The following is a 24,749-nucleotide window of genomic DNA, read 5'->3' on the forward strand; positions in this document are numbered from 1 at the left end:
GTTACCTTTCCCCTCTTATAAAACCTTCCAGTGAAGAAGAGAGTTTCATGAGTACCTCTGAGGTTGCAGCAGAGGGAAAGGAAGGAAAGAGACTACATTTGCTGGGTGGAGAGACCAGCTCCACTTGATTGGTCTCTCTTAGATACTTCCTGTTTTATTATACGTTTTTAAGAATTGATGCCTGAATTTACTTTTTTATTCCTTCCTCCTGATCTGTTTTTGTGTTGGGTTTTGCAGATTATAAACTTAAAGGCAGGGACTGGCTTGCTTCTCCCTGCAAGCTACTCTGGAAGCCTTTTCAGGTGAATGCTAAAAATAAATACATGCTTCCGGTTTTTGATATGACCCTGAAACACTTTGTGATGTGACTGGAGTGTTAGAAGGAAAAGGCTTTAAGTGAGGGGGGAGGGGAATATATAGCCTTTGATGACTGACACAGTTGTAAACCAAGCAAAAAAGCTCAGAAAACCTATTATGTATTAAAAAAAACCCTTGAAGCAGCTTATTTGCATGAGATTGCTTATATGTAGACAAAGATAATGAGAATAGCAGCATCTTGTTTCTGTGAGTGCTCACCCAGATGTCAATTATAGTTATCTGCCTTTTTCGTATTGCTTTGCTTATGAAACCATGTGAGAAAAGAGAAAGAAAAGAACATCTCTGAGGACAGCATTCTGCACGATACACACAGGAGTGTATAAACCATTATAGAGGGATGGATCAGGCAGTCATGACCCTCTTCTTATTTATGTGCCCTGCAAAAGTATTCAGTGATACTGGACTTTCCCATTTTTGTTGTGTTCCATTGTGAGCTAAAATGGATTTAATTGGCATGATTACCACTTGGCATACACAAGCTACTCAACATTGTGAGCGTGCAAAATATTATTCTGGCACAAAAGTTAATTAAAGCAAACTGGCACTTGGTTGAAGACATATTTATCTCCTAGTCCATACTTTGCAGAAACACCTTTGCCAGCATTTACAGCTGTGAGGATTCTTGGCTAAGTTTCTGTCAGCTTAGCCTTAGCACATCTGAATTCTGTTTGCCCGTTTGCCCATTCCTCATGCAAGCTACTCCAGCTATCATGTTAGGTGGGGACCACTTGTGAACAGCAGTTGGACTTAGGTCTAGGCTTTGATTAGGTCATTCTAAGCAGTGATGTGTTTAAGTTCTTCACTCCAAGTCTTGAGCCAAATCTTTTCTTTCAAGTCCTAATCAAGTCGCAAGTCATTGCAAGACAGTTTTGAGTCAAGTCTCAAGAGTCAACTTTAACAGAAAAAAGGGAAATGGTGGTGGGGGGTGTGTGAAGGGGGGAGAGTTGTCAATCCCCTGATATTTCTGCCCTAAGCCTTCCCTTCCCTTCCCCCATCACAACCCGTTTGTCCCTATCTTACCCCACCCCTTGAAACTCCCTCCATCCCATTGCCTCTGTTGTGTTGGTGTCTGTCTGCCAGCCCTTTGCAGATGCCTTCTCCTGAGATTGCCCCAGGGTATCCTGCCTCACATTGATGCAAGTGGTAAGCCCTGGTAAAAAGGGCAGAAATCTCAAGTTGAGTCTGAGTCAAGTCGCTGATGCAACGTGCAACAGACTGGGGAGCAAGTCACTCCACTCAAGTCCCCAACATGGATTCTAAGATATCCAAGTTCTCATTTTAAACCTTTGTTTAAAATACGTTGTGTATTTAGGGCCATTGTCCTGATGGAAGGTGATCTTCCACCTCAGTCCTAGTTCCTGTGCAAAATGAAACAGAATTCCCTTTAGAATCGCCCCGTACGTAGCTCCATCTGTCTTGCTCTGACCAGTTTCCAAGTTCCCACCAGGGAAAGTCATTCCAACAACATGATGCTGCCACCACCATGCTTCGCTGTGGGGATGGTGTTCTCGGGATAATCAATACCTCCAATTTTGCACCACGCATCGTGTTTTGCAACTAGGGTTAGGACAAGGGCTCTCTGGCCCAGCCATGATTCCATGAGCAGCAACCCTAAACATGCTGTAGGTTTAGAAAGAAGTGCCACTGAACTAAGATGGGACGTCAGAGGAGAGATGCATTAAATTGTGTTGTTAACTGGGAAACTTCCAGTTTCTTAGTCTACTATTCTTAGAATTAGACTATGCCAACTTTCTAACAGCATTAGGTAGCTGAGACAGCAGCCTTAAATTCATGCAACCCATCTTCCCAGAGGTTGGAGCCAGCGGGCCATCTCAACAAGGAGAGGGGGCACAGGATGTGGGGCATACTATAGGGTTTATTAGCAAACAGCAGCTAATTTTGCATGTTCCTTGTCGTGCTGTGGTGCCCTTGTGCATAGCACAGGCCTGCGTGTGTTTACTAAGTTCAGTGAAGTTTTATTCCTGGTTGTTGTGCATAGGATTGCAGCCATCTTATAAAATAAGTGTATTATCTCTGCCAAATATTGAAGAGTGAATAAATAGGGTTGTACTTCCTCTTAATATTGTAGGTTTAAAAAATGTGCCGCCTCCACTGCTTATCAGTTGTGGTATATGCTAAGGAATCTTCTTACATAAGCGGAGAAATCTTTCCCACCACTGAAGTTCGTCTTGGCTTTCTGTACCACGGGAAGGACAGTGGCCTTGCGAGGTGAGATAGCAGTGCTTCAGATACAGGGAGGCATGGCTCTTCAAAGGCACCCTCCCTGACTAAGTTCTCCTTCTCATTGCTATGGTCACCAGCTGCTCTCGTTTCTCAACCTTTTCTTTTCAGAGGCTCCACTAGCTTGCTTAGCAGGCAGAAAGCCAGAGCATAAGTAGGCTGCAGCAGCTCCCACTGCTCACCTCCACCACTGTCCCAGCGAGAATTAGGGGCATGCAAACAAGCAGGTTGGAAGGATGAAAAAGAGGAACAGCTCCAGGGAAGTTTTATCCATGGCCCCCCACTGGAGTGTGGGCCCTGGAAAGTGCCCAGTGGCGCCAACCTTTGACACTGTCCATGGTAACAGCTGTAAAGAGCTCTGGAACAGAATAAAGTTGATATATAAAATTATCATCCTTAGGATCCTGTCTTTATTGTAATAGTTGCATGATGGTCTCATGGGTTTTCCTTTTAGTCTGTCTCTTTGAAAAGGATTGTATTGCTTACGCTGAAGGCTTAGCCTCCTAATGGCTAATGTGCTAAAATGCATTCATTGTTCGAAAGCCCATTAATATATTGATGGACCAAAATGAAAAGAAAAGGTGATGCTAAACTCAGCAGTTCTCTGTGCACAGAAGCACAGTGTCTATTGGTTTTATAATAGTAGTAGTTTTAAAAATGTTTTATCTGACAAATTCTTTTCCCCCTGAATTGGGCCAGTCTAACATCAGTTCTTAGCTGTGTGAGACAGAAAAATCAATTGTACCAGACCTTACTCTTTCTTCCTCTGCAGGTAGAATTCACTCCAAAGTCTCTTCTTAGCATGGATGCTAAGGAAATTAGCTGCTATTCAGGGAACTGCTTCACCCACAGTGTATGGAACTACTCTGTGTAGTTTGGGGAACAATGCTCACTCCCCTGGACTGTGTCTACAGAAGTTGCCAAGGGAGTTTGCCTCTTGAAGTTGTCAAAGCGGCTTGGGAAGAGGAAGTATGTCAAAACTGGGACGTTGGGACTAACAAAATGCCTTACCGTTATGTGGAATAACCCTAAGTAGGCCCTACACAGAAAAATTACATAATAACACATTTGTTATTAAAGCCCTTTGGTGTTCCAAGGGCTTCACATATATAATCTTTGTAATCCATACTGCAACCCTGCAGGGTAGGTCAGTATTGTTATACTGCTACTGTAGAGGGAAGTTATCTTCATCCAATTCCCACAAACCCCCAACAAAACCAAACATCAGCAAAATACTGCCAAGAATACAAAGCAAGAGTAGAACCACAAACATGTACAGAAAAAAGAGGGAAAGCAACAGCAGTTTTACTGGCATTCTGTTTACCCTTTCCTGGGAGTAAGCCTGCCCTAAAGGAACACAAATCTAACCCCAACAGGTCCTGTTTTTATTAAAATATTATGCTTGCAGGAGGACACCATATGTTCATTTGGGCCTCTGGCCCATCTAGTGAGTATGGTTGACAGCCACCAACACCTAATCCTACTAGGTTATTCCTTGGGATTGAATCTCGGGATTTCTGCATGCTAGGCATGTGCTGAAGTATGGAGCTACAGCCCTTCCTATCGCTGGAGAAGAGCAACTGACCAATAAAAGAGCTTCAGATTCCTTTGTCTGCAACCATGGAACCACTTTTCTCAAAGACCTGGTTGAAGATGAGAAAGAGAAAAAGAAATCCTCTAGTCTGTTTGTGTAACGTTAAATACAGTCCAGGATTTCTCTTGCCCATCACCGTCCCCTCTTGAGAATTCTTCAAGAAGTCCTCTGGGTGGAATAACAAAAAGACCAGGATAGGGAGAGGAAGAAGAGGAAAGAACAATGGTGTCTGGAAATAGAGTTGCGGGAGAGAGAATTCGTCTAAGCTAGGGGTTACTTCCAGAAAGATGGCATTTAAGAGGACGTGGAATATCTTTGAGGATTAAACTTTCTTAAAATAACTTCATGAGGTGAGCTGGCAGAGGGCTTTTTCTTGCTTTCTCAAAACAGTAAAATCTATTTTAAAGCCCCACCACTTCCTGGAGCATGACATCACATTGCCCTAACCCTCCTTTTTGTGTAATCTTGTGCCTACAACTATCTGGGAAAATTAATGTGGAGGGAGAGAGAGAGTTTTGTTGAGGCCAATTAAATCCTTTGCTGTGCTGAAGCTGTTGAACTTCAGCAGAAAAACTTAGACTGAAGAAGTCAGTTGGGGCCATCAAATCAGAAGCTGTGTGAAATACCAGTATTTCACAGAAAATTCTCTTTGCTTTCCCCTTCCCTCTTCAAAATTTCATCGCAAGCAAGTGGACATGAAAGAGGGAAAAACTGGGAAAGAGAAAACAATGTGCAGACTTTAGAAGGAAAGCTGGCACCCTATAGTTTAAAAGGTTTGCACTTTAATGCCACACTCCTCATTCTTCCACAGAGGGAGTGAATATTAAGGTCCCCTGAGTACTGCGACGCTACTGAGCTCAGAGGGAAGAGGAGGGCTGGTGTAATGGCAGATGATGGTACTGGGCCAACAGTACTGATCCTGCTCACAGCACAGAGGATCCAGGACACATGCCCAGGTGTGCCTTTTCTGCAATGCTGATGCACCCGCGTTAAATTACTGCAGCTTGCACAGTGTGCATGGGGCCATCCTGAAAGACTGTTGGAGCCTGCAGCTTGTGCAAAAGGTGTGAGCATACACCATGGATTCTGGTCCACTGGTGTGAGCTGCTGGTAGATTTTCAAGCTTGATTCAAGGTGCTGGTTTTAACCTCTAAAGTCTTGCTTAGCTCTGGATCACGATACCTGATGGAGTGCCTCTTCTAATATGAATGCATCAATACATGAGAATTGACAACCGAGGCCCTCCAGGGCTCCTCCAAGAAAGGTTGCAGGGCAGTGGTAAAGGCCCGCCTGGGTGTGAGGTCACCAACAGTGGAATTCTTTCCCCACTGAGGTCTGCTTGGTACCACCATTGTCATCTCTTGGGCCAGGTTGAAATTTTCATCCACTCTCAGAGATTGGATGACATAAGATCAGCTGTTTTATTAGGATCAGCTATTCTATTGTAAAAGGGTTTAGCTTTTACTTAGTATGTGAAAGATTCTGTGTTTTATTAAGCTGTCTTTGAGGTTGTGTTTTTTGTGAATTGCCCGAAGAGTTTGAACTATTGAGTGATATAGAAAGAAAATGAATGAAATGAGTTCAAAGGTAAATATGGATTGGAGAGTAACCTTAAAATAGCAATTCCCCAACTCACAGTGCTATAACAGCAGCACTCTGTTGGATTAGGGAAGGGATATCCAGTTCAGAGTGTGATGTTGCCAGGAACGTGTGAGCTCTTGAAATTATTCGAGCATGTTCAGCACCTTTTAAATGTGGTGAGCATTTGTATTTTCCTGTATGCTTTGCTGGCCTGTTATTGTACAGTCTCTTTGCCTGTGGGATTTATGTTTACCTGACGTTTATCTTTAGAGCACACTAAGCAAATTTGCACTGAAAACCTTGCAATAGACTGGCATGTGTGCCCACAGCTCAGTCCCAGAAATAGGCAGCAGAAGCCCTGAAATATTTAGAACCCCTCCTGGCATGAAAAGAAAGTTAAACTTGCACCTGTACTAATCACCTCAGCATTAGTTCAGTTTGGTTCAAGATGTGCATATTAAGTTTGGAGGGGGCTGGCAGGAAAACTTGGACATGTCTTCTTTAAAATAAAACAAGCTGGTCATCGTGAGGTCATTAGTGCAATCAGCATGGTTGCCATTGTTTGTATAATTTACTATGCCTAGTAGAATGACCTTTTCTATAATAGAACCGCTGTCTTTTTGATACCAACATACAAAACAATTAAGAGTTAATTAAAAGTTCTGCTTCCTCTTTCATCATTTTCATTAGCCAAAAAGTTTTTAAAGTAATCCATCTGAACAATTAATTGACTAACATTGTGTTCCTATAATGTGTGCAATGCATTCCAAAGTAAAAAGTGGGGTTTACTGCTAGGGAAGTAGCTATATGTATTTATATAGCAAATTTGAACTCAACCAACAGTGCATGTGGGACATAACAGAATGATTATTCAGGGTTGCAGAACATGTGACTTTGCCAGTGCAGTTGGGTTGCATTTCTCATCAGCCTAGTGAGCATAGCCCATGGTGAGGGATGATAAGAATTACTGTACAACAGTAGCTAGAGGACCACATGATCCCCATCTCGGACATAAGGCAAGACTCTGTTCCAAGCATCTTACAATCACATAGTTGACATGATCAAAGCAAATCTGAAATGATGTTCCATGATAGGCAGCAACAGAATATGCATTTTGCTTTTGTGCAGAAAACATTTCCAAGCAGGAAAACCTATAAAACCCACATTCAATTATATGCAAGGATCTAACAGATGCTCTTAGTACAGCCTTCCCCAGCCTGCTGTCCTGAAGATGTTTTGGAATTAAATTCCCATTAATTCAGCCAGCTTGATTGGGAATGCAAGGAGCTGTATTTCAAAGCATCACAAGGGCACTAGGTTGGGGAAGGCTGTTATTTTGCATGCACATTTGGTATACTACACTGGTGAAGCTGACCAAGAAACCAACTACCTGTAGCTTCCAAGAGCATGTGCCACAGTGAATGTACATGTAACTGTAGAAACTCCATTTTAACTCTTCATGCTCAATCGCCAGAAGAAGAGAACCAAGCTTTGCTCATCTCCCAGAGACGTGGTCCAAGCTTGCAGAAGATGCTATGGAACTGGCAAGGGTGGATCATAGGAAGCTACCTTAGACTGAGCCAAACAATGAGAACATCTAACTCAGCACTGCTAACACGCTTCAGGTAAAACATGCTCTCTGCCACATCTCTCTGAAGAGGTTCAAATAGTAGCCAGTGAAGCTGACAAGAGAACAACTGAGGGAACAGGCAACCGTAATATCTCCTGAGCAATTGAGGAAGAAAACGGTGAGTTTTCACATACAAGAGAAGCCTCTAATATAAGCCTTTGGATATTCAGATGTATTATTGTAGCCTACATGACATGGTATGGAAATGTATAAAAACATATTCTAAATAAATAAAATTAAATACATAGAATCACTGTCTGTGCACATCCACATGTAAATACCATGATTTATTATCCTATTCATAACTGTTTTCCTTGTATGAAATGGTTCTCATGTAATGCAGCCCAGAGCTGAAAGCCTGGTCATACTTAAACTGAAGTTTATGCAAGCCAAGAAAAACATCTTTCCCTCTTTTTATTCTTGGTAGATCTGACAGATATTTATCTCTCTACTTACTTATAATTTATACATTCTAATCTAACATATGGTGACACTTCACTTCCCAATATCCAATTGACATTTTTGATGTTTCTTTTGGCCTTCTTCCTAAGTACATTTGTGAATAGTTTAGTGTTCCATTTAAAATGAATTCAGTCCCAGAATTCCTTTTGCAATCTATTATTTATGGCTTACAAATGTTAAGATCAAAAAGAAAAGGATCAGATGTATATTACATTGTGGCATAAGGCGCACAGGGAATACAAAATCCCAGAAACTTTAATGCTGAATTTGTGTAAAAGGAAGAATTCCCCTGTTCCATGAAAATTCCAGAGTATGTTATATTTCTTTAAAAGCAGGAAAATGGGCTTGCTTCATCACTTATTCTGAAAAAGTACACATAATTGCCTATGTTTATTTTATGCACTACTAAAAGAACAGTTAGGGCAAATGTTATGCTTCTACTCTCTCATCTCCATACATACCTGTGGGTCAGATTTAGCTATTAGAGGCACAAGTCTGGTCATGTTTAAACAGGAAAAGGTCCTACATCTTCCAGGATTCCCCAGTGAGTTATTTTGGGAGCTCTAAGGTTTTTCTCTCTATCTAAATACATATAGGATTGTGCCCTTGATCAATCACTTACAGCACAACATATGGCAGCCGGACAGGGTCCAAACTGTAGGAAGTTTACAGAGGTGACGCTTTTACACGCCTTCCACCATGCATAGGTTGCAAGAAATCCTCTGAGCTTGGAGGGCAATGGGCATCCATTCTGGATTGTGAGCTTGCTTTATTGGGAAAGGTTCAAAAAGCTGTGTGTAAATAACCTCTCTCTTTCTCGCTATAGTATGAAAGCAGAGCTTGCAAAATGGCTTAGATGTGTTTACCTTCATTTCCTCCGTCTAGCAAGGTCACTCCAGTTGGTCAGCTGATGTAGGTACACACCCAGATATGTGTGGTTATTGCCACACTCATGTTTCCCACTGAATTGGCTGGATGTGTCGGATGCAGGTGGAGATGTTTGTTCTCAACCAGGGACACTAGAGAACAATTGTTACTATGGGAGGTGGATGAGCTCCCTGAAGTTCTCCTCAGACTGGAGCAGGGATTTTCTACAAATCAGGAAGATTTTTTTTTTTTTTTTTAAGCCTAAACCAAACCGAGTCTCGGAAAGCTGTCATCTTCTTTTATTTTGAAACACACTGGCTTCCTTTCCCTTCTTTGCAGCAGCAGGAAAGTGAGTGGCTGGAGAACTAATTTTCCCCACCACGTAAGGACACGCTGGAGCAGGCCAAGGATCCATCTAGTCCAGCATTCTGTGGCTGCCCACAGGATCCAATGGACAGATCCTGAGTAGAACAGCACCCTCCCAGCCATGTGTCCCCAGACATAGGCATGGATTATAGTTATGTGCTTTCAAATAATCTCTGACTTACGGTGGTCCTATGAGTGAAATTCCTCCAAAATGTCCGACCAATGAAAGCACTGCTCAGCTCTTTCAAATTCCAGGCTGAGCCTTCCTTTATGCAGTCAATCCAGCTCATATTTGCGCTTCCTCTTCATAGAACTATAGAATACTAAAGTCAGAAGGGGCCAGAGGGCTATCAGGTCCAACTTCTCTAGCTTCTGTACCCTTGCCAGAAATTCCAACTTCTGAACAGCCTTTGTCAATGAAATTAATTAAAAAAGAACATCTTGGAATTTTACTGTATTTATTTTGATGATACCAACACTTTTCAGAGATCAGGTGTTAATTGGAATATCATGTGAAGTGATGCATCATGAAAAAGTTCTCAGTTGCCAGGGTTTTACTTTGGCCATATTATATGTACCTTCATTGCTTACCTATGGACTTAATTTCTAGGAATTCTCATTATAATTTCCGTTAAATAAGTACTACTTGGCAATTCTGGTGTTTCACAACATGGAATAATGGAAAGATCAGAAAAAATCTAATTTCATTTCTACCATCGTTCATGGTAATTCCTTCACCAAATTATTATTGGACTAATTTAGGCATTGAATTGTTGGTGTGGTTTGGGTTAAAGAGTTTTGGGGTCTGGAGATTAATAAGAAAATGAACCAGCATGCTTTGCTAGAAAAATGTAGCTGAAGCACACTCATGGAGAATTTTTTGCAATAGAATTGCTTCCCCCGTGTCAACAGGGCTTCTGTTTTTTTTCTCCTTCATTTGCAGTGTAAGCAAAGTTCTACCTTGCATCTAGTGGCAAATCCGTCCTCCACTGGAGTTATTTGCTAATCTATATGCAAGCCAATGGTCCTCATCAAGAGCAGGTTTTGGTGATCTGAAGAAAGTGGTATAGCCCCTCTCAGATGCTGCTATTTCAGTTTGCGGCTGAATAACCCAGTACTTGATAGATAGGAAATCCTCCACGCCACAGGCATAAAATTCTTAACAGGAGAGATCTTTCTCAATTCTAGTAGGTGTGATGCATAATTACTTAGCTGAGTAATTATTCTGGTTAATTCCAAGAATGAACATGCTTGGGTATGCAAACTCACTATGTGGCACTCATATTTAGCTATTTCTTTTTCCTTTTATGTGGGTTACTGATTTATCTTCTTTACTTTTGTTTTTGTTTGGTGATTGTTGCTTGATTGTTACTGCATTGACTGTTAATTATTAAGTGCTCTGGGGGTCCCATGCGTGAACAAAAAGGCAGGGTAAAAATGTTTTAATAACTTGATTTTAACAGCACCTGGAATTTTAGGATATAGCTGACTTTGTTTTATTGGGATTGTTGAAAAGGCTATTGAGAAATTGTTAACCTATGTTTCCTAAACCAATATAAGATGTCATATTATGAAATGAAATACTGTGTTTTATTATAAATAATGAAGAATTTGAACTATAAATATGTAAAAGGTACTAATTTCCTTAAAATGAAGACACATAGAGACTTATGTAGATTCAGAATGAATTCTGGATAACTAGCATGGAAAAAATGTCACCATGTCCTGGATAGTTATCCATGCAGTATATTTGAAAGTTTTGGCTTATCAGTTAATGAGCAAAAAAATAAAAAAGCTATGCACATCAAAAACCTTGGTAAACAGATGTCTTGAAAGATTCATAGACATAGGTTTAATTAGCAAATTTTGAGTAAGCAGTTATCTCCTCAAAGGAATGATTCAGGACTAATCGCATCTAGCCTGAAAGGCATCCTGAAGCCTTTCTTGTATGTTTTAATCATTTGGGAATGTTGAGTACTAATAAGATAATTTAGGGTGCAATGTGTGTTTAGACAGAAAAAGTTCCACATCTCCCAAAGTTCCCCAGTCAGCCATGCACAGGATTGTGCCATGAGAATGTGAGTCCTAATTTATGGAACAGTAGATAATACGGGTGATGAAGTAATCTCTACTCAAAAAGGATGTGTTGATTTCAAAATGTAGGAGTTGCTTATTAGAACTCCCAGCGCTTCAGAATTGAATATGGAACTTGGAGTGAGATCTCTCCTTTTTAAGCAACTAAAGCTCAATCCTATGGCTGGGAATTAGATGGTTGGGAACACCAGGCTTTTGCATGTGTCTATGCATACATAGGATTGTGCTCTGAGGCTACTAGACTAAAAGCAAAATTAAAGTTTAGGAAATTCTGTCCAAGAATTTTCAGCAACGCTGTATTTAACAACAAACATTTTCATTCTATTTTATGGAAGTTCTGTTTTGATGGGATGTTACAGGTATATTTCTAATTAAAGTAAATCCAAAGATTTTTCTCTTACAAATTCTTGTTAAGACAAAACCCAATGAAATCTACCTAGAACAAGCTTTAAGTGAACTATATTAATCAGCTATTGATTGTTAACTGGCAGCAAAAGCCTTTTTGATATATTGGAACTCTATTTTGAAAAGTAACATAGAAACAGAGCGAGTCAGAAGGGGTCTCCTGGGCCATCTAGTCTGACCTCCGGCACCAGCCGGCTCCGCTCACGACATGCCCACCATGTGCATGTCCAAGCAAGCGAAGGCCAAACGTGTAACAAAAAGCTCTGCACACAACACTTAAAAGAATAGGGGATTCATCTTCTTTATGTTAAAGCAGAATTTATATCACCCCACCTACTAAATTTACTGGCAACTCTAGCAAACTATTGTTGAGGGTAACATAAAGGCCACCGTTTTGTGTAGTCATTCATTTTAAAGCAAATACATCTACATTTACTGGCCAAAGCATACATTGTTGCTCACAGAGACTATCAATGTTTTATAAAGTCCATTTTTGTTCCTGCAAGAGGCTTCCAATTGTTTCCCATCCAGGGAATGAAACAGATCTGAAGCTTCTTAACATTAGCAATACTGCAGCCTCCAGCCCTCCCATTGGACATCACTATACATGACTATGGAAGCGTCTGTGTATTAGCAACTTTCTTGTGTGGCACAACAGCTTTCACGGTTGGGATGCCTGCTTTCCCCTTCAAGAAGCAACGCTTGCATTTTTCCAGCTTTTAATCAAAGTTCTGCTATTGATGCATGTTTGATCACTGACATATGAAACAGAATAAAAAGGAGAGGGGAGAAACATCAAATCTTAATATGATTTCTCTAAATCTAATTCAGGTAGAGGGTCCTGCTTTCATATTTATTTATTTAAAATATTTGTATGCCACCTATGTGCCATAGCACCATAAGGTGGCCCACTATCAGAATTAAAAACCATTATAAAATTAAGTGTACACTTAAAACAAAACTGTGTTCAGGTTGGTCTTCCTGGTGGACATGAGCTTCCTAACTGTACCAAGGTACTAATAATTTATAAGGGCCTTTTTGTATTGAATGGGATATGGACTGCATGTGACCTGCTAAGGATCAAGTTTAGCTGCATTATCACAGAGAAAGTAGTACGTGTTGCAGGCTAAGTGGTGGTCCAACAGCTGCTTTCCAGAGGCTGCACACAGGAAAGATATAAACAAACTCTAAAGCATAATCGTAGCTCTGAATGTTGTACAGATTCCAACTGTCAACCCCGATCTAGTTTAGAGGAGCCCAGTGTCTTGTAGGTGTCAGGGCCTGCCTTCAGTGCCAGGCCTTAGCCTCAAACATAGAAAGAAAATATAGGTTTTAATGTCTGAGTGGGTTCAAGTATACCTCATTTTATCAGGAACTAAGGGAACAGTTTCCAGATTTCCTGACAGATTTGACAGGAAATATCTAGAAAGACGTATTTAACACAGTGAAGGATCCTGTCACTAGTAATGCATGTGCAATCAGAAGTAAACTCTACTGCCTTCACTTGGATTTCCTTCAAGGAAGGTATGTATAGAACTATAGCTCTAAAATTCATGAAAAGGTATCACTTAATGCAATAGCACCCTCCTTTTTGTGATACTAATTTTGAGTACCACAATGAGTATGTGTATTTCTTCTTTAACCAATTTAATTTCTTACACTTTTAGATCACCCAACAAACATTATATTGGCTAGTATACAGGTGAATGAATTTTTAAAGTAAAAGGCAGAGTGATAAAAAGAAAGATTAAAAATATATTCACTATTAATAAAGAATATCTTTATTAATATTTTAATAAATATTATTTTATTTGAAAAAGCAGCAAACAATTATAAAATAGCATATGCTAAAGATAAAACCAGCAAGGGGTAAAATAACACAGTATGTGAATGTTAAATAAAGCCAGCAGCAAAACAATGTATAAAAGCACTAAAAGTTTTTCTTATTTGTTGTAACAACTATGTACATTAGGAGGTTTTATAGCAATAAGAAAAGAATGTGAACTACATTAAAGTGAGAGTTGCTTCTTAAGATGACCAGATTTATTGTAAGTTGAGCATTTTTCTCTAATTTTTCATTGTAGAATTTCAATAAAAGGGAAAAAAGATTGTGGCTACATAGATTTGGATATATCAATTTCCAGGCATACCTATGAGATGTATGTGCATATGAAAATACAAATTTCTAAGAACTATAGATACACTTCAGTAAAAGTAAACCAAATATCCAAATACAGATCCATTTGCAAGTGGTGTCTGTACATCATCCATTCAAATGTTGAAGACATTATAAGGTCTTCAGTCCATTGCGTTATAGGAGGTGAGTAGTTATCATTCCAGTGTTGTAATATTGGGCTTTTAGCTGTCAGAAAGGTATAGGGAATCCATTTGTGCTGACAATATGTTATTTTCTGGGAAGCAGCTAGATCATTTAAATAGCATGACATCAGCAGATATTAAGGAGCGCTCCAGTACAAACTTGATCCATATAGTGACCTTTCCAAAAGGGGCAACTATTGGGCATTGCCAAAACATATGCTTAAAAGAAGGCCTAACTGTGTTATATCTCAAACAAGTAGCTGACTTAAATCAACTCTTACTAAAGGGGCACTTTGGCATCCAGGACATGATGCAAACGGTTTTGCTGAATAAGATACAACGTGAGCACCATAGATTGGATATAGAAGCCGAGACAGAAAATCACTGCTTAATCAAAATGGGACAGTTTCCCTGTTGCATTCCTGTTCAAAATCCTGTATATCTTATTTATTTACGAACAATATACATAGCCCTGCATTATGGGTTATTATTACATTGCATTTATAGCCCTCCTTTCCCTTGGCGAGGAACCCAAGGCAGCTTACGTTTGCTTATTTGAGGAAGACAAGGAAGCTGTAGAACTGGCTGGTCCAAATCTAGGTGCTAGCAAGTATTGCCAAACAGCCGTAGCTGCCAAATCATATTTAGCCTGCAAACAGAGCAGGGCAGCATCTCATGACCAGCACCCACCCGTTCATCCCAAGCAAGAAACACCTTACCCAGCCATGTCTGCCAACTGAGCTAATTTAGGCAATGGGTTGTATTTAAGCAGTTGCTGTGTGTATCCCAGAGAAAGATGCATGGAAGTATTTTAGGTTGCAGCGCTACGCACATTTAGAAAGAAAAACGTCCTACGATGCCGGGAAGTCGCAGGACTTTTTTCTATTTTAAACATACACAGGACAGCACGCTTACGTCTTCCCTTCTCTTTTTCTGTCCTAACAACGCAGAAAGGAGGCTCTGGCCAAAAGCTTGTCTCCACGCTGAGCTCCCGCAAGGCCTGGCTCCCTTGCGGCTCCCCGTTGCTAGGCGACCACCGCCCCCAAGCTGGGTAAGGGCAGAAGCCTCGCCGTGCCCCATCCCAAAATGGCCGCCGGGGAACAGCGCAGGTCGCTGCCTATAAATAAATAAATAAGTCACACAGGTGGCGGGGAGGGCGAGGAGCGAGCGAAGCGTGGGTTCGGCGCACGCGTGCTGTGGCCGGCGCTGTCAGCCCCGTCGACCGCTCAGTGCTGCTGCTGAGGCGGCGGCGGCGGCGGCTGGGGCTTCCCCGGCAGGAGGAGGGCCCGAGTCGGGGGGTTCCCCCTCCCCCCACTCCTCATCCCCCCGCCCCGAAAATGGCGAGCCACCTGCCCCCGTGCGTCGTCGACGGCGGCACCGGGTGAGTGACAGCGACGCGGGCTCCACGCTTCCCACGGCACTCCCCCTCGGCTGGCTGCGCCCTCGCCTCTCCGCCCTCCCCACCGCGCCTCCTCGCCGTGCCCAGCCCTGAGAAAGCCGTGCCCTGAAGCAGTGCCTCGCCTCGCCTCGGAGAAGCCGTTCACTCCCCCCGCCGCCAGACCCGTGGCGCGTCCACCTCCACCAGGCTCCTCCTCCTCCTCCAGCACTAGCGCCTTTGCTTTGCTTGTGACCTTTCCCTGCCATGCCCTCTCCTAAAAAAGCTCCCCTAACCCCCTTCATCTCAGGACTAGCCTCGGTCGCCCTCCTTCCGGTGCCAGCCCATTTTCCAGACTCTCTGCCCCAGCGAGGAATGCAAGGAGTGCACCCGCGCATGTTTGAATCCCCCATCCGCTACTTTGACTGCTGTGGCTAGTATTTGACACCTTTCTCCTCAGGAAGGGGGTATCTTCTTTGCTGCCCTCCCCATCGACCATCCTGGTACTACTGCTAGAGCAATGGGCTTTGCTCCTTCTTCCATCCTTTTCCTCTCCTTGCCCCCCGTCATTTCCGAGTTACTTTCCTGTAAGATCACCTTCTTCTAGTAAGTTCTCACCCCCAAAGTGGAAGTTCGCTCATGCCACGCCATCCTGTCAGTTAATCCAGGGAAACAGATTTAGGATGCATTGCACCCCTGTCTTCTACCTCGATGCACTTAATGGCACTCCATATATATGCCTCATCTTACCTCTTGGTAAAACTTCCCTCCTTACCTCTACTGTCTTAAGAAGCCCCCATCTAGCCTTAATGTTCTCTTCTAAAAAGGATAGGACAGATTCTATACTATTATTCTGCAGTCTGTTCACCCCACTGCTCTGGAACCAGCATGCCCTTCTTTCCATGAGGGTTTATTACCTGGATCAACTTCATTACTTTGAGGCACCCACAGCCTTGCAAACCCATTTGTGCTTTCTTGGGCCTGCCATCCACACAGTTTCATACCTTGAAAATTATCCTATCTCTAGGATTTCCACATCACTGGCATCCCTTGTATTCTCTTGGTATTGTCTGCCACAAACGGTCTCTTCTCTCAGCTGCATTTTTCCAGCTTTACTATTTCTTAACTTTTCCCCCAGCCTCACTTTGCACCTATTTGGATATGATGATGTATGAACGTAAGATTTGAGAATATGTTACTTATGCTAATGTTTTGTGTCTCCCCCTCCCCTTGTCAGCTTGTGGGATTTGTTCTTCTTGCCATCTGTGCATCAGGTTTGTAGTGATCAGATGCAGATGGATGAGGCGTTTATTATAGGAAGTAGAAGCCGTTTTCGTAAGTGCCGTGTGATGCTGTTAACTTTCTCTCTGTCAATCTCTCCTCCTCCTTCACTTGGGACAGGATTAAAGTATACATTCCTTTCCAAAATCCATTTCTTAAGCCAGAAATTCTAAAAACCTTCTGTCTTAGATCTTTTGCTCCCCCAACCTCCACGTTTCCTTACTTAAGGAATTACTTGCTCTTGTAGAAAGCTACAGAAGTGGAAGCCACATTTGTTACCAGATGCATTTCAAGACAACATGGAGCATGTTGAATTTATACTGTTGCAGTGTAAATGCTAAAGCACTCTCTATGTGGAGAACTTCTGGAAATGCACATATGTAGCTGCAGCTGTGTGCTATAGGCTGTGTAGTGAGTGTGCTATGAATTGGGCAGGGGATTGAGTAGTTAGTTTTCATGTAAAAGGGAAAAATACCAAGTTTTAGCCATGTGATTTCAATGATAATTCTGCAAAAGTGCTCCTGTGGGCTTTTGTGGGGGGTGGGTTGGATGCAGATGGGCCTTCCCCAGCCTGGTGCACACCAGATGTTTTGGATTACAGCTCCCAGCATTCATAGTATCATAAAATAATAGAACTGGAAGGGGCCAAGAAAGTCATTGGGTTCAACCCCCTACTCAGTTCTGGGCTCCAAGTTAAAGCATTCCTCTCATACAACTGTCAAGCTGTGAATACTTAATGAAGTTTTGGAAAGAGGTTTTTAAAGAGAATAGGAAAATACTAAGTTTGTAAATTGAAATATGCCCTGAGATCACATTATTTTCAATATTTGATAAGAAACAATGATGTTTGAATAATAATAACAAATTTAATAACAGCTGTGAGATTAATCATAGCTAAGAGCTAGAATGTAAAATATGATTATCAATTATGTGGTTGATCTTAGAGAAGTCTGGAATATAGCTATTAACAATAAATTAACTTGTGATATCAAAGTGAGGAAAGGGCATATAAAGAAAAAGAATTTTAATAAGTTTTGGGGTGCATTTATTCAATATGTGTTAAAAAAGAGAAAGGAATCGAACCTTCACAAGAATCATTGCAATTTTGGAAGAGCGGTTTTTCCTGAAAGAGTTTTTGGATGAGTTCTCAACATGTATTCTATAGTCCTGGTGACAGGGTACACACTATTTTTTAAGATCTATGGACACCTAGGATGGCCACATGCAGTAGAGACAAAGCCCATTTACCTGTAATAGGAAGAGCGGTAGAAATTGGGCAGATACAGCTTATCATGTTGCCGAGATGAAGCACGAAACTCTAACAAGCTATAGTTTTTGTAGGATTCTGAATTCAGAGATTGGATTCTGTGTTTGTAGGCAAAATGGTTTTTTCCTGTTAGAAATCGGAGGTCCTGCTTGACACAGTTAAGTTCTTTAGATATCATGTAAAACATATACATGAGCCCTTCTTGTCTGAAATAAGCAATCTGAGTTCTTGGAAGGAGAAGATTTCTTTTTTAATTTTCCAGTGAAAGTGGCTACTGCTTTTTTTCTTTTTCTATTTTTTAAAGATATGAATTATACTGAAGATACAAGGTAGACAACATCTTAATTGTATTAAGAGTTAGGCAGAATAAAAACCTTCACCGGTCCATTTGTTATTCATTAGCTGTTTTAGCCCTGAAAACCTGCTGAAAATGAGAGCTCTGAGAATATCAGTGCAAAGTATTCAACACTGGAGAACTTCCAGTGAGAGCATGTTCCATCCGTGGGAGATTCAAGGACGCTGCCTTTCACGCTGTCCTTCTGTCTAGACTTGGTGCAGTTACGGCATCCTTGGTAGAGCTTAAAGATTGCGGTGGGACGTGGTACAGAAAGCACCCTTCCAAGGACTTTAGACCTTTAGACCAGCCTCCCACACAGTTCCCTCTCCAGATATGTTTGGGAATGATGGGAGTTGCAGGCCAACATCTAAACGACTCAAGGTTAGGGGAGGGTGGTTTTTAGAGGCCAGCACTCAAAAGTGTTTCAGAGAGATCACAGATCCCTCAACTACTGGTTTAAGAAGGAGAATCATTATTTTGCTAAAATCTTAGTGGGAGTGAGGGGATGGGGCTCATGAATTTTTTAAAGGGCCTCCTAGCTTAATTTGAAAACTTTTTTATACCTTTACAGGGCAAAACAAGCATACTTTGAAAGAAAAATCTTTCCACTTATGGAAATAAGCTTATCATTTACCATTGATTACTTCACCGTATTGTATCAAATTGTATTTTAAGGCTGCTTTTTCATGTGCAGTGAAGATTCAGAAGTAGAAAAGGAATAGTTCTGTGTTATTGCACAGTATATAATAACCTATTATCCAAACTATTGCAGCAGTCCCTGGCAAGTGTTTGGTCCCTGGAGTTAGGAAAGACCTGTCGGTTGCAGGCAGGTTATATGCTAGCGGCACAGATATGTGTTTTATTGGTGGAATCCAAAACCATTTTGGAGGCTGCATGATTCTTTGATTAATGATCTCTCATCTGGCATCTAATTCCCAGGGTACAGCTGGAATATTTTACTGCATTTTCTCACCTTTCTCCAACAATGTTTAGATCTCTTTTAATGTGCAAGTACACAGCACTCTGCCTATCTCTTTCAACTCCACTTTTGGTTGTATAATCCTCTCTCTCCTCATGACAGGTTTCCCTAGCGATCGGTTTACATGCTGCCCTTGTGGGATAGAGTGATCTATTTTTAAACTGTTTGGGTAGACAAGCCTCTTTGATGTTCAAGTCAGACTGTCTGAAGTAGCATTTCATAGTCACTGTTCCTTTCAGCAAAGGACATAGTCGCTGTTACTACAATTTGAGAATGTTCTAACCTATGTGCTGATGCCCTGCTGCATTTGTCATGTTCCCCTTGGGAACAAGACTCCTTGGACTCAGTGGGGCTGAATTCTACATAAACATGCTCAGGATCTTGGTGTAAATCAGTACTACTTCTCAGAGTGAAGTTGAGGTATGAAATCAAAGCCCTGCACATCATGATGGTCACCAGACCAGTGACCACCTCTTTCGAGAGAGGGAGGGAGGGATGACAGTTGATTGATTTCACTTAATTTGCCAAAACGTTTGAGTCGTCATGCAACATTTCTGCCAGACCCAAAACGTTCTTAGTGTGGGATAGACTAAGGGAAAGAGATCCACTGTAGGTTTTCTTTAGAGGTGTTTCGTGTTTGCAGAATGGCTTGGTATGATTTTAGAAAATCCCAACTTCCGAAAAAAGGTGCTTCTGCTTCTGCAGGGTAGTTGTACAGTTTGAAACCGCTGAAGGCTTGATAGGATGGGATGGAAGGCACAGCAATCCCTCAGGCTGTTTCTTGGCAGATAAGTTTAAATGGTGGCCTTGTGGAACAATGATCAGGTTTTGGCTGTCTGAAAGGTGGTGTTGATTTTTGAAATAATACTAAGTCAAGTGAGAGTGAACTACTGTTTTAAAGCATTAAAACCTGTACAGATACAATGATTTGTTCTAAGGAGACATTTTTAGAGAAGCGAAAACTAAGTGTTGGAGTAGTAGAAGATGCTTTGCATACAGAATATCCCAAGTTATCGCTGGTCAGACAGTTCTCTGATAAATATGGAACAGGCGTCTTCTGGGCCTTAGTAATCTGTTGCCAATCAGTATAGAGAGAACACTTGGCTAGCTGGACCAGTCAGTTTAGTGGATAAAGCTCATCCTGATTATTAGTATCCAAACTAAACCTTGTAAGTGGGTTTAAAATATGGATTGGCTGTCTTTTAGGGTCAAAGGCAGCTTCCAACATTAAGAAGTTACATTACGTAAACAATTCAATGACAAGGATAACATCTTGTGTTTGATGTACATTGTCCTACTGTCTTTATTTTATTGTAAGTTTCAGCAAAACAAACACATTAAAGTATTTGTACATTATTTCTTTTCTGATTGCTGGGGTGTAGGTCTGTCAGGGAAGAGACAGGGTATGTTAGACAGATCTGATTAAATCAACTAAGTCAGGTTGAGTCCATGCAGACAAGGTTCCTTACCAAATTGGAATGTTCTACTCCATTGCTAAGTAGCATTTTTAGATTTCTTTTAAAAAGGGGGGGGGCAGTGCAAAACACCGTATTCAGGTTTTTTGCTAGGTGCTCATATGGCCCTTGGCTGGCCTCACTTTCCCAAGTATGGGTAATCCAAGGGCATATTGGCATGCCCTGCCAAAAGCCAAAAACTTGGGGGAAAGGGTGTTTGGGGGGATACCCCCCAATTCTGCCCCTTTCCATGTGGTTTCCCCCCAAGGGAGGGCTGAGAAACCCCAAATGTCCCCTCAGCTTTGGCATGTACTCCAGGCTGATAGGACCCCGGGAAGTGAGAAAACCAGAGGGAATGTACAGGGGCAAGCCCCTGCCTCTTCCCATGGTGGGTTCTCCCAAGTGTTGGCAGTTCCTTGTGGCTGCTGACCAGAAGCAGCATGCCTTCCCCAAAGAAACTAGGGGATTGTGTATAAAAAGGGGGAGACGTTGATGGCATGTTCTCCTGCAGAATTGCGCTGAGCCTGCCTGTCGTACTTTGACAACAAGCTGCCGCGTGAATGCGGCGGAGCGGGTCCTGGGCGGCCTGCGGTAGTCACCTGCCGGACTTGGGCAACCCATTGCAGCTTGTCCAGTCCCTACTGGTCTTTCATGTTGCACTATAGTAACAGTCCCAATCATGCTAAAGAACTTGGTTATCTTTGTGCAAATGGGAGCTCAGGTTTTAAGAAGAACAGCTCCACTGTTGATTGCATTGAATAACATTCAGTATTGGATTTTAATTTTTGTTTTAATAATGGGAAATTATGGGCGGCCCCCTTGAGATTCCGGTGGGCATCATTTGGGGACATCTCCCAGATGTCCCCCCAAGAGATTAGAAAAGCAGCCTTTAATAGTGGAGTTCATGATTTGGAAAAAACAACAGCAAGACTAGACAAAAGTCACAGCTAATGTGAAGTGGCTCACTGCAGCCAAGGAAGCATTGCCTTGGGGTTATTTTTAGTAGCCTGGTAAGAGGCTTTTACCCTGCCTTTCCATGGGACTTGCAGAGGAATGGGAGCCCCCTCTTCCAGGAGCAGCACAGGCATGCTGGCTAGTAGAAAACTCTTGCCACTAGCCTCTTAGAAAGCTAGCAAAATCGTCATTCTCATCAAGTAGCCAAAACATGAAGTGAGAACCCGTGTTGGACTGGGGAACTGGGCAATCCTGGTTCTAGTTGCCATCAACTAAGAAATTCACTGGATGACTTTGGGTCAGTCATGCCCTCTCAGCTTAGCCTACCTGGCAGGACTGTTGTGAGGATAAAAATGGAGTGGAGAGGAAGATTATAAGTCTCCTTGGATTCCTTGCAAGAAGAAAGAAGGCAGAATATAAATGTAATAATAACAGTAACAGTAATGATTCCAAAAGCGACCTTTCCCTCCCATGCTAGTCCTCAGTGTTTCCCAGAGGAGGCTGGTGACTCCTAATCCACTCCAGCTTTTATTTTAAGCTGTGTAGATGCTATCCATGGTGCTGTACTCCATCTCCAAAATAGATTAAACACCCTAGAGTACTATGGTAGCTCCTATAAAGCTCAGAATAAAAGCTGCAGTGGATAAGGAGCTCCACTGATGATTTGACCAAACAACTTGTCCTTCTGCTGTTTGGCTCACTTACCTGTATGGAATTTCTGATCACCTGTGGCTGCCAGGTGAGTTGTTAATACAAGGCTGGTCCAAGCACCATGTGTTGAATAAGAAATCTGTTGTAGCTTCGCTTTCTGTTGTAGCTTTGTGTAAACACAATCTTGACTTTTTAAAAATAATACAAATTTTAAGACTATTTGCCTTGCTTGTTTTAGGTATACAAAACTGGGTTATGCAGGGAATACAGAGCCGCAATTCATTCTCCCATCATGTAAGTCTTTCTTTGCTTACTATCTCAAATATGTGCCCATTGATAAAAAGAGATGACCAGTTTGCTGCTCAGCTGTTGAGTGCAGCTTTGTTTGGGTGGGCCGTGCATCTCTCTCTTTGTGGGAAATGGTGTTTACTACACTGGTGTCCTTGGCTAGTGTATAGCTGTAGAAAAAAGCTTGCTTTTCTTCTTGCCAAGACTGGCCCTCATTAAACCACTTTCTGGTTGGCTACAGCAAGGCCGGTTTCCTTCCTATCTCCATTGTGTTGCTGCCAGGGATCTGCCTTTGCCAACAAGTGGCTTCCTCTTTACCTGCCACCATGGAGACCGCTTGAATAATCACGTGGGAGTCTTCCGGTCAGCTTGAAAGCTGAATTGCAGATGCCACCTGGCTGCCGGATTGTGTATTTGAACTGGCTGGTAGTTTAGAGTTTTTAAATTGGTTTGTTCATGAGATTAATTCCTTGTAAAACTTTGATGTAGGTATTGCAATAAGGGAATCGGCAAAAGTTGGTGATCAAGCACAGAGGAGGCTGACACAGGGGATTGAGGATCTGGATTTTTTCATTGGAGATGAAGCCCTTGACAAGCCCACCTATGCTACAAAGGTAAGGCTACACATGTTGAGGTATCCTTTGAAAAGAACCTTTTGGAGGCAGCTATTTAGTGTTGCAATATGTAGCTAAAACATCAGTTGTCCTGCAGTTTTAAGCAGTCTGGTTCCACAGTACTTCTTTTATGGGTGCACAGTTAGGATTTAGTTAGTAAATTCAAGCTGGGTGCACAGAATTGATTCAGATTAGCTAAGATTTCATCTGTCTCACATTCGTCTGTGCTAACATTTCTTGCTCCTTTAAGGGTGTGATCCCATGTTTGACTGTGAAATGCTGGGAGTTGTAGGAATTTTAAGGCACATATAGAATTGTGCCTGAAATAACTCCACTTTTTCTCCCTTGAACTCCTTCCCAGCACTTCCACTTTCAATTCTCTCCTTCAGACTTTCAATGTCTTCAGCACAACCCTTAATCCTTTACTCTGACTGAAATGAAATCAAAGTATGGAATGCTATATTTGTGTGTTTTCATCTCCTGTTAGCCTTGATTTTTTCTTCCCTCCTCTCCTTTCCTTACCTTTGCTACTGCCTCCCAACCAAGGAGAGGCCAAATAGCCCTCTCTCTAGCCTCCTGCCCATGTCTTTCATGATGCTACCCGCTTCCTGCCTGCTGCCATTTCTGAGTTTTGCAAGAAGGATAAACCATTTTAATTTTTTTTAGTTAAGACTTTTCTATACCTTCTTTATTCTAGAGAATAAACTCTTTATTACGATGGCATTCTAGAGAATCTCATGACAGTTTACAAGAATTAAATAGCAAAACAGTTAAAAACAGCAAACGTGCTCCATGGAAAGAACGGAAATAAAAGAGCATCCACAAAACTGATAATTTGGTTGTAGGGCTAGTGCCAGCTTTTGGGGGAGCCTTGGGGAACTTGTGGGTGGGCACAACTGCTGGGAGGTAGGCAGAGCTGGTGACAGGAAGAGAAATAGGGGATTATGGAGAGTGGAAAGGATGCTGGGAACTTTCTTACCGAGTGTAGGGGCTGGCTTTTAGTGAGCAGGCCCCATAATGGCTATAAGCCCTAGAACTGACCTCTCTCACCATCTCTTGCATTGGCTACCAGTATTTAAGCGCAGCAACAATGTTGTGGTATTCTGCTTAGGCTTGTGCATCAGGCATAAGGGTTAGGGTACTCCAGAGCTGCATTGAACTGCCCTGCATGTTTAGGGTCAGGGTTAGGCATACAGCTAAAACTGAAACTTCATTTCAGTGGCCTTCATACTGAGTTCCCTTCAGTGGAAGTCAGTGGGGCAGACTGTGCTCATGAGGAGCTTTTCCGCTGAATGTCATTTCCTGGTGTTCCATATCTGTTGGATGGAGGCTATGGAATAGACGCCTACTCATATGAAGTAAATGCAATGTGCTCATTCAGTAGTAAGATACCTTGCATCCGTTTGCCTTTGCTTCAGTGGCCGGTCCGGCATGGTATTGTGGAAGACTGGGATCTTATGGAAAGGTTCATGGAGCAGGTCATTTTTAAATACCTTCGAGCTGAACCGGAGGATCACTACTTCTTAATGGTAAGCCAGAAAGTTATGTCATTCTTAGCTTGGTTTTTTAACCTCAGAGCAGTTTCGCACATTACACAGGTCATACCCAGATC

The 24,749-nt window shown here is 42.0% G+C and overlaps 1 protein-coding gene across 4 annotated transcripts in view; it reads left to right on the plus strand.

The window, feature by feature from the left end:
* The first annotated feature begins 15,194 nt into the window (after positions 1–15,194).
* ACTR3B (actin related protein 3B) overlaps positions 15,195–24,749 on the plus strand; it is a 32,017-nt gene continuing 22,462 nt past the window's right edge. For all 4 annotated transcript variants that reach the window (XM_044425198.1, XM_044425202.1, XM_044425199.1 and 1 more), the window contains exons 1-4: positions 15,195–15,318; positions 22,474–22,529; positions 23,013–23,137; positions 24,556–24,666. In XM_044425198.1, the coding sequence (XP_044281133.1) occupies positions 15,275–15,318; positions 22,474–22,529; positions 23,013–23,137; positions 24,556–24,666 (336 nt within the window). In that variant the 5' untranslated portion in view covers positions 15,195–15,274. The remainder of the gene's footprint in view (positions 15,319–22,473; positions 22,530–23,012; positions 23,138–24,555; positions 24,667–24,749) is intronic.

Source organism: Varanus komodoensis, unplaced genomic scaffold (assembly GCF_004798865.1).
Source record: "Varanus komodoensis strain SLA01 unplaced genomic scaffold, ASM479886v1 scaffold15, whole genome shotgun sequence".
Classification (NCBI taxonomy): domain Eukaryota; kingdom Metazoa; phylum Chordata; class Lepidosauria; order Squamata; family Varanidae; genus Varanus; species Varanus komodoensis.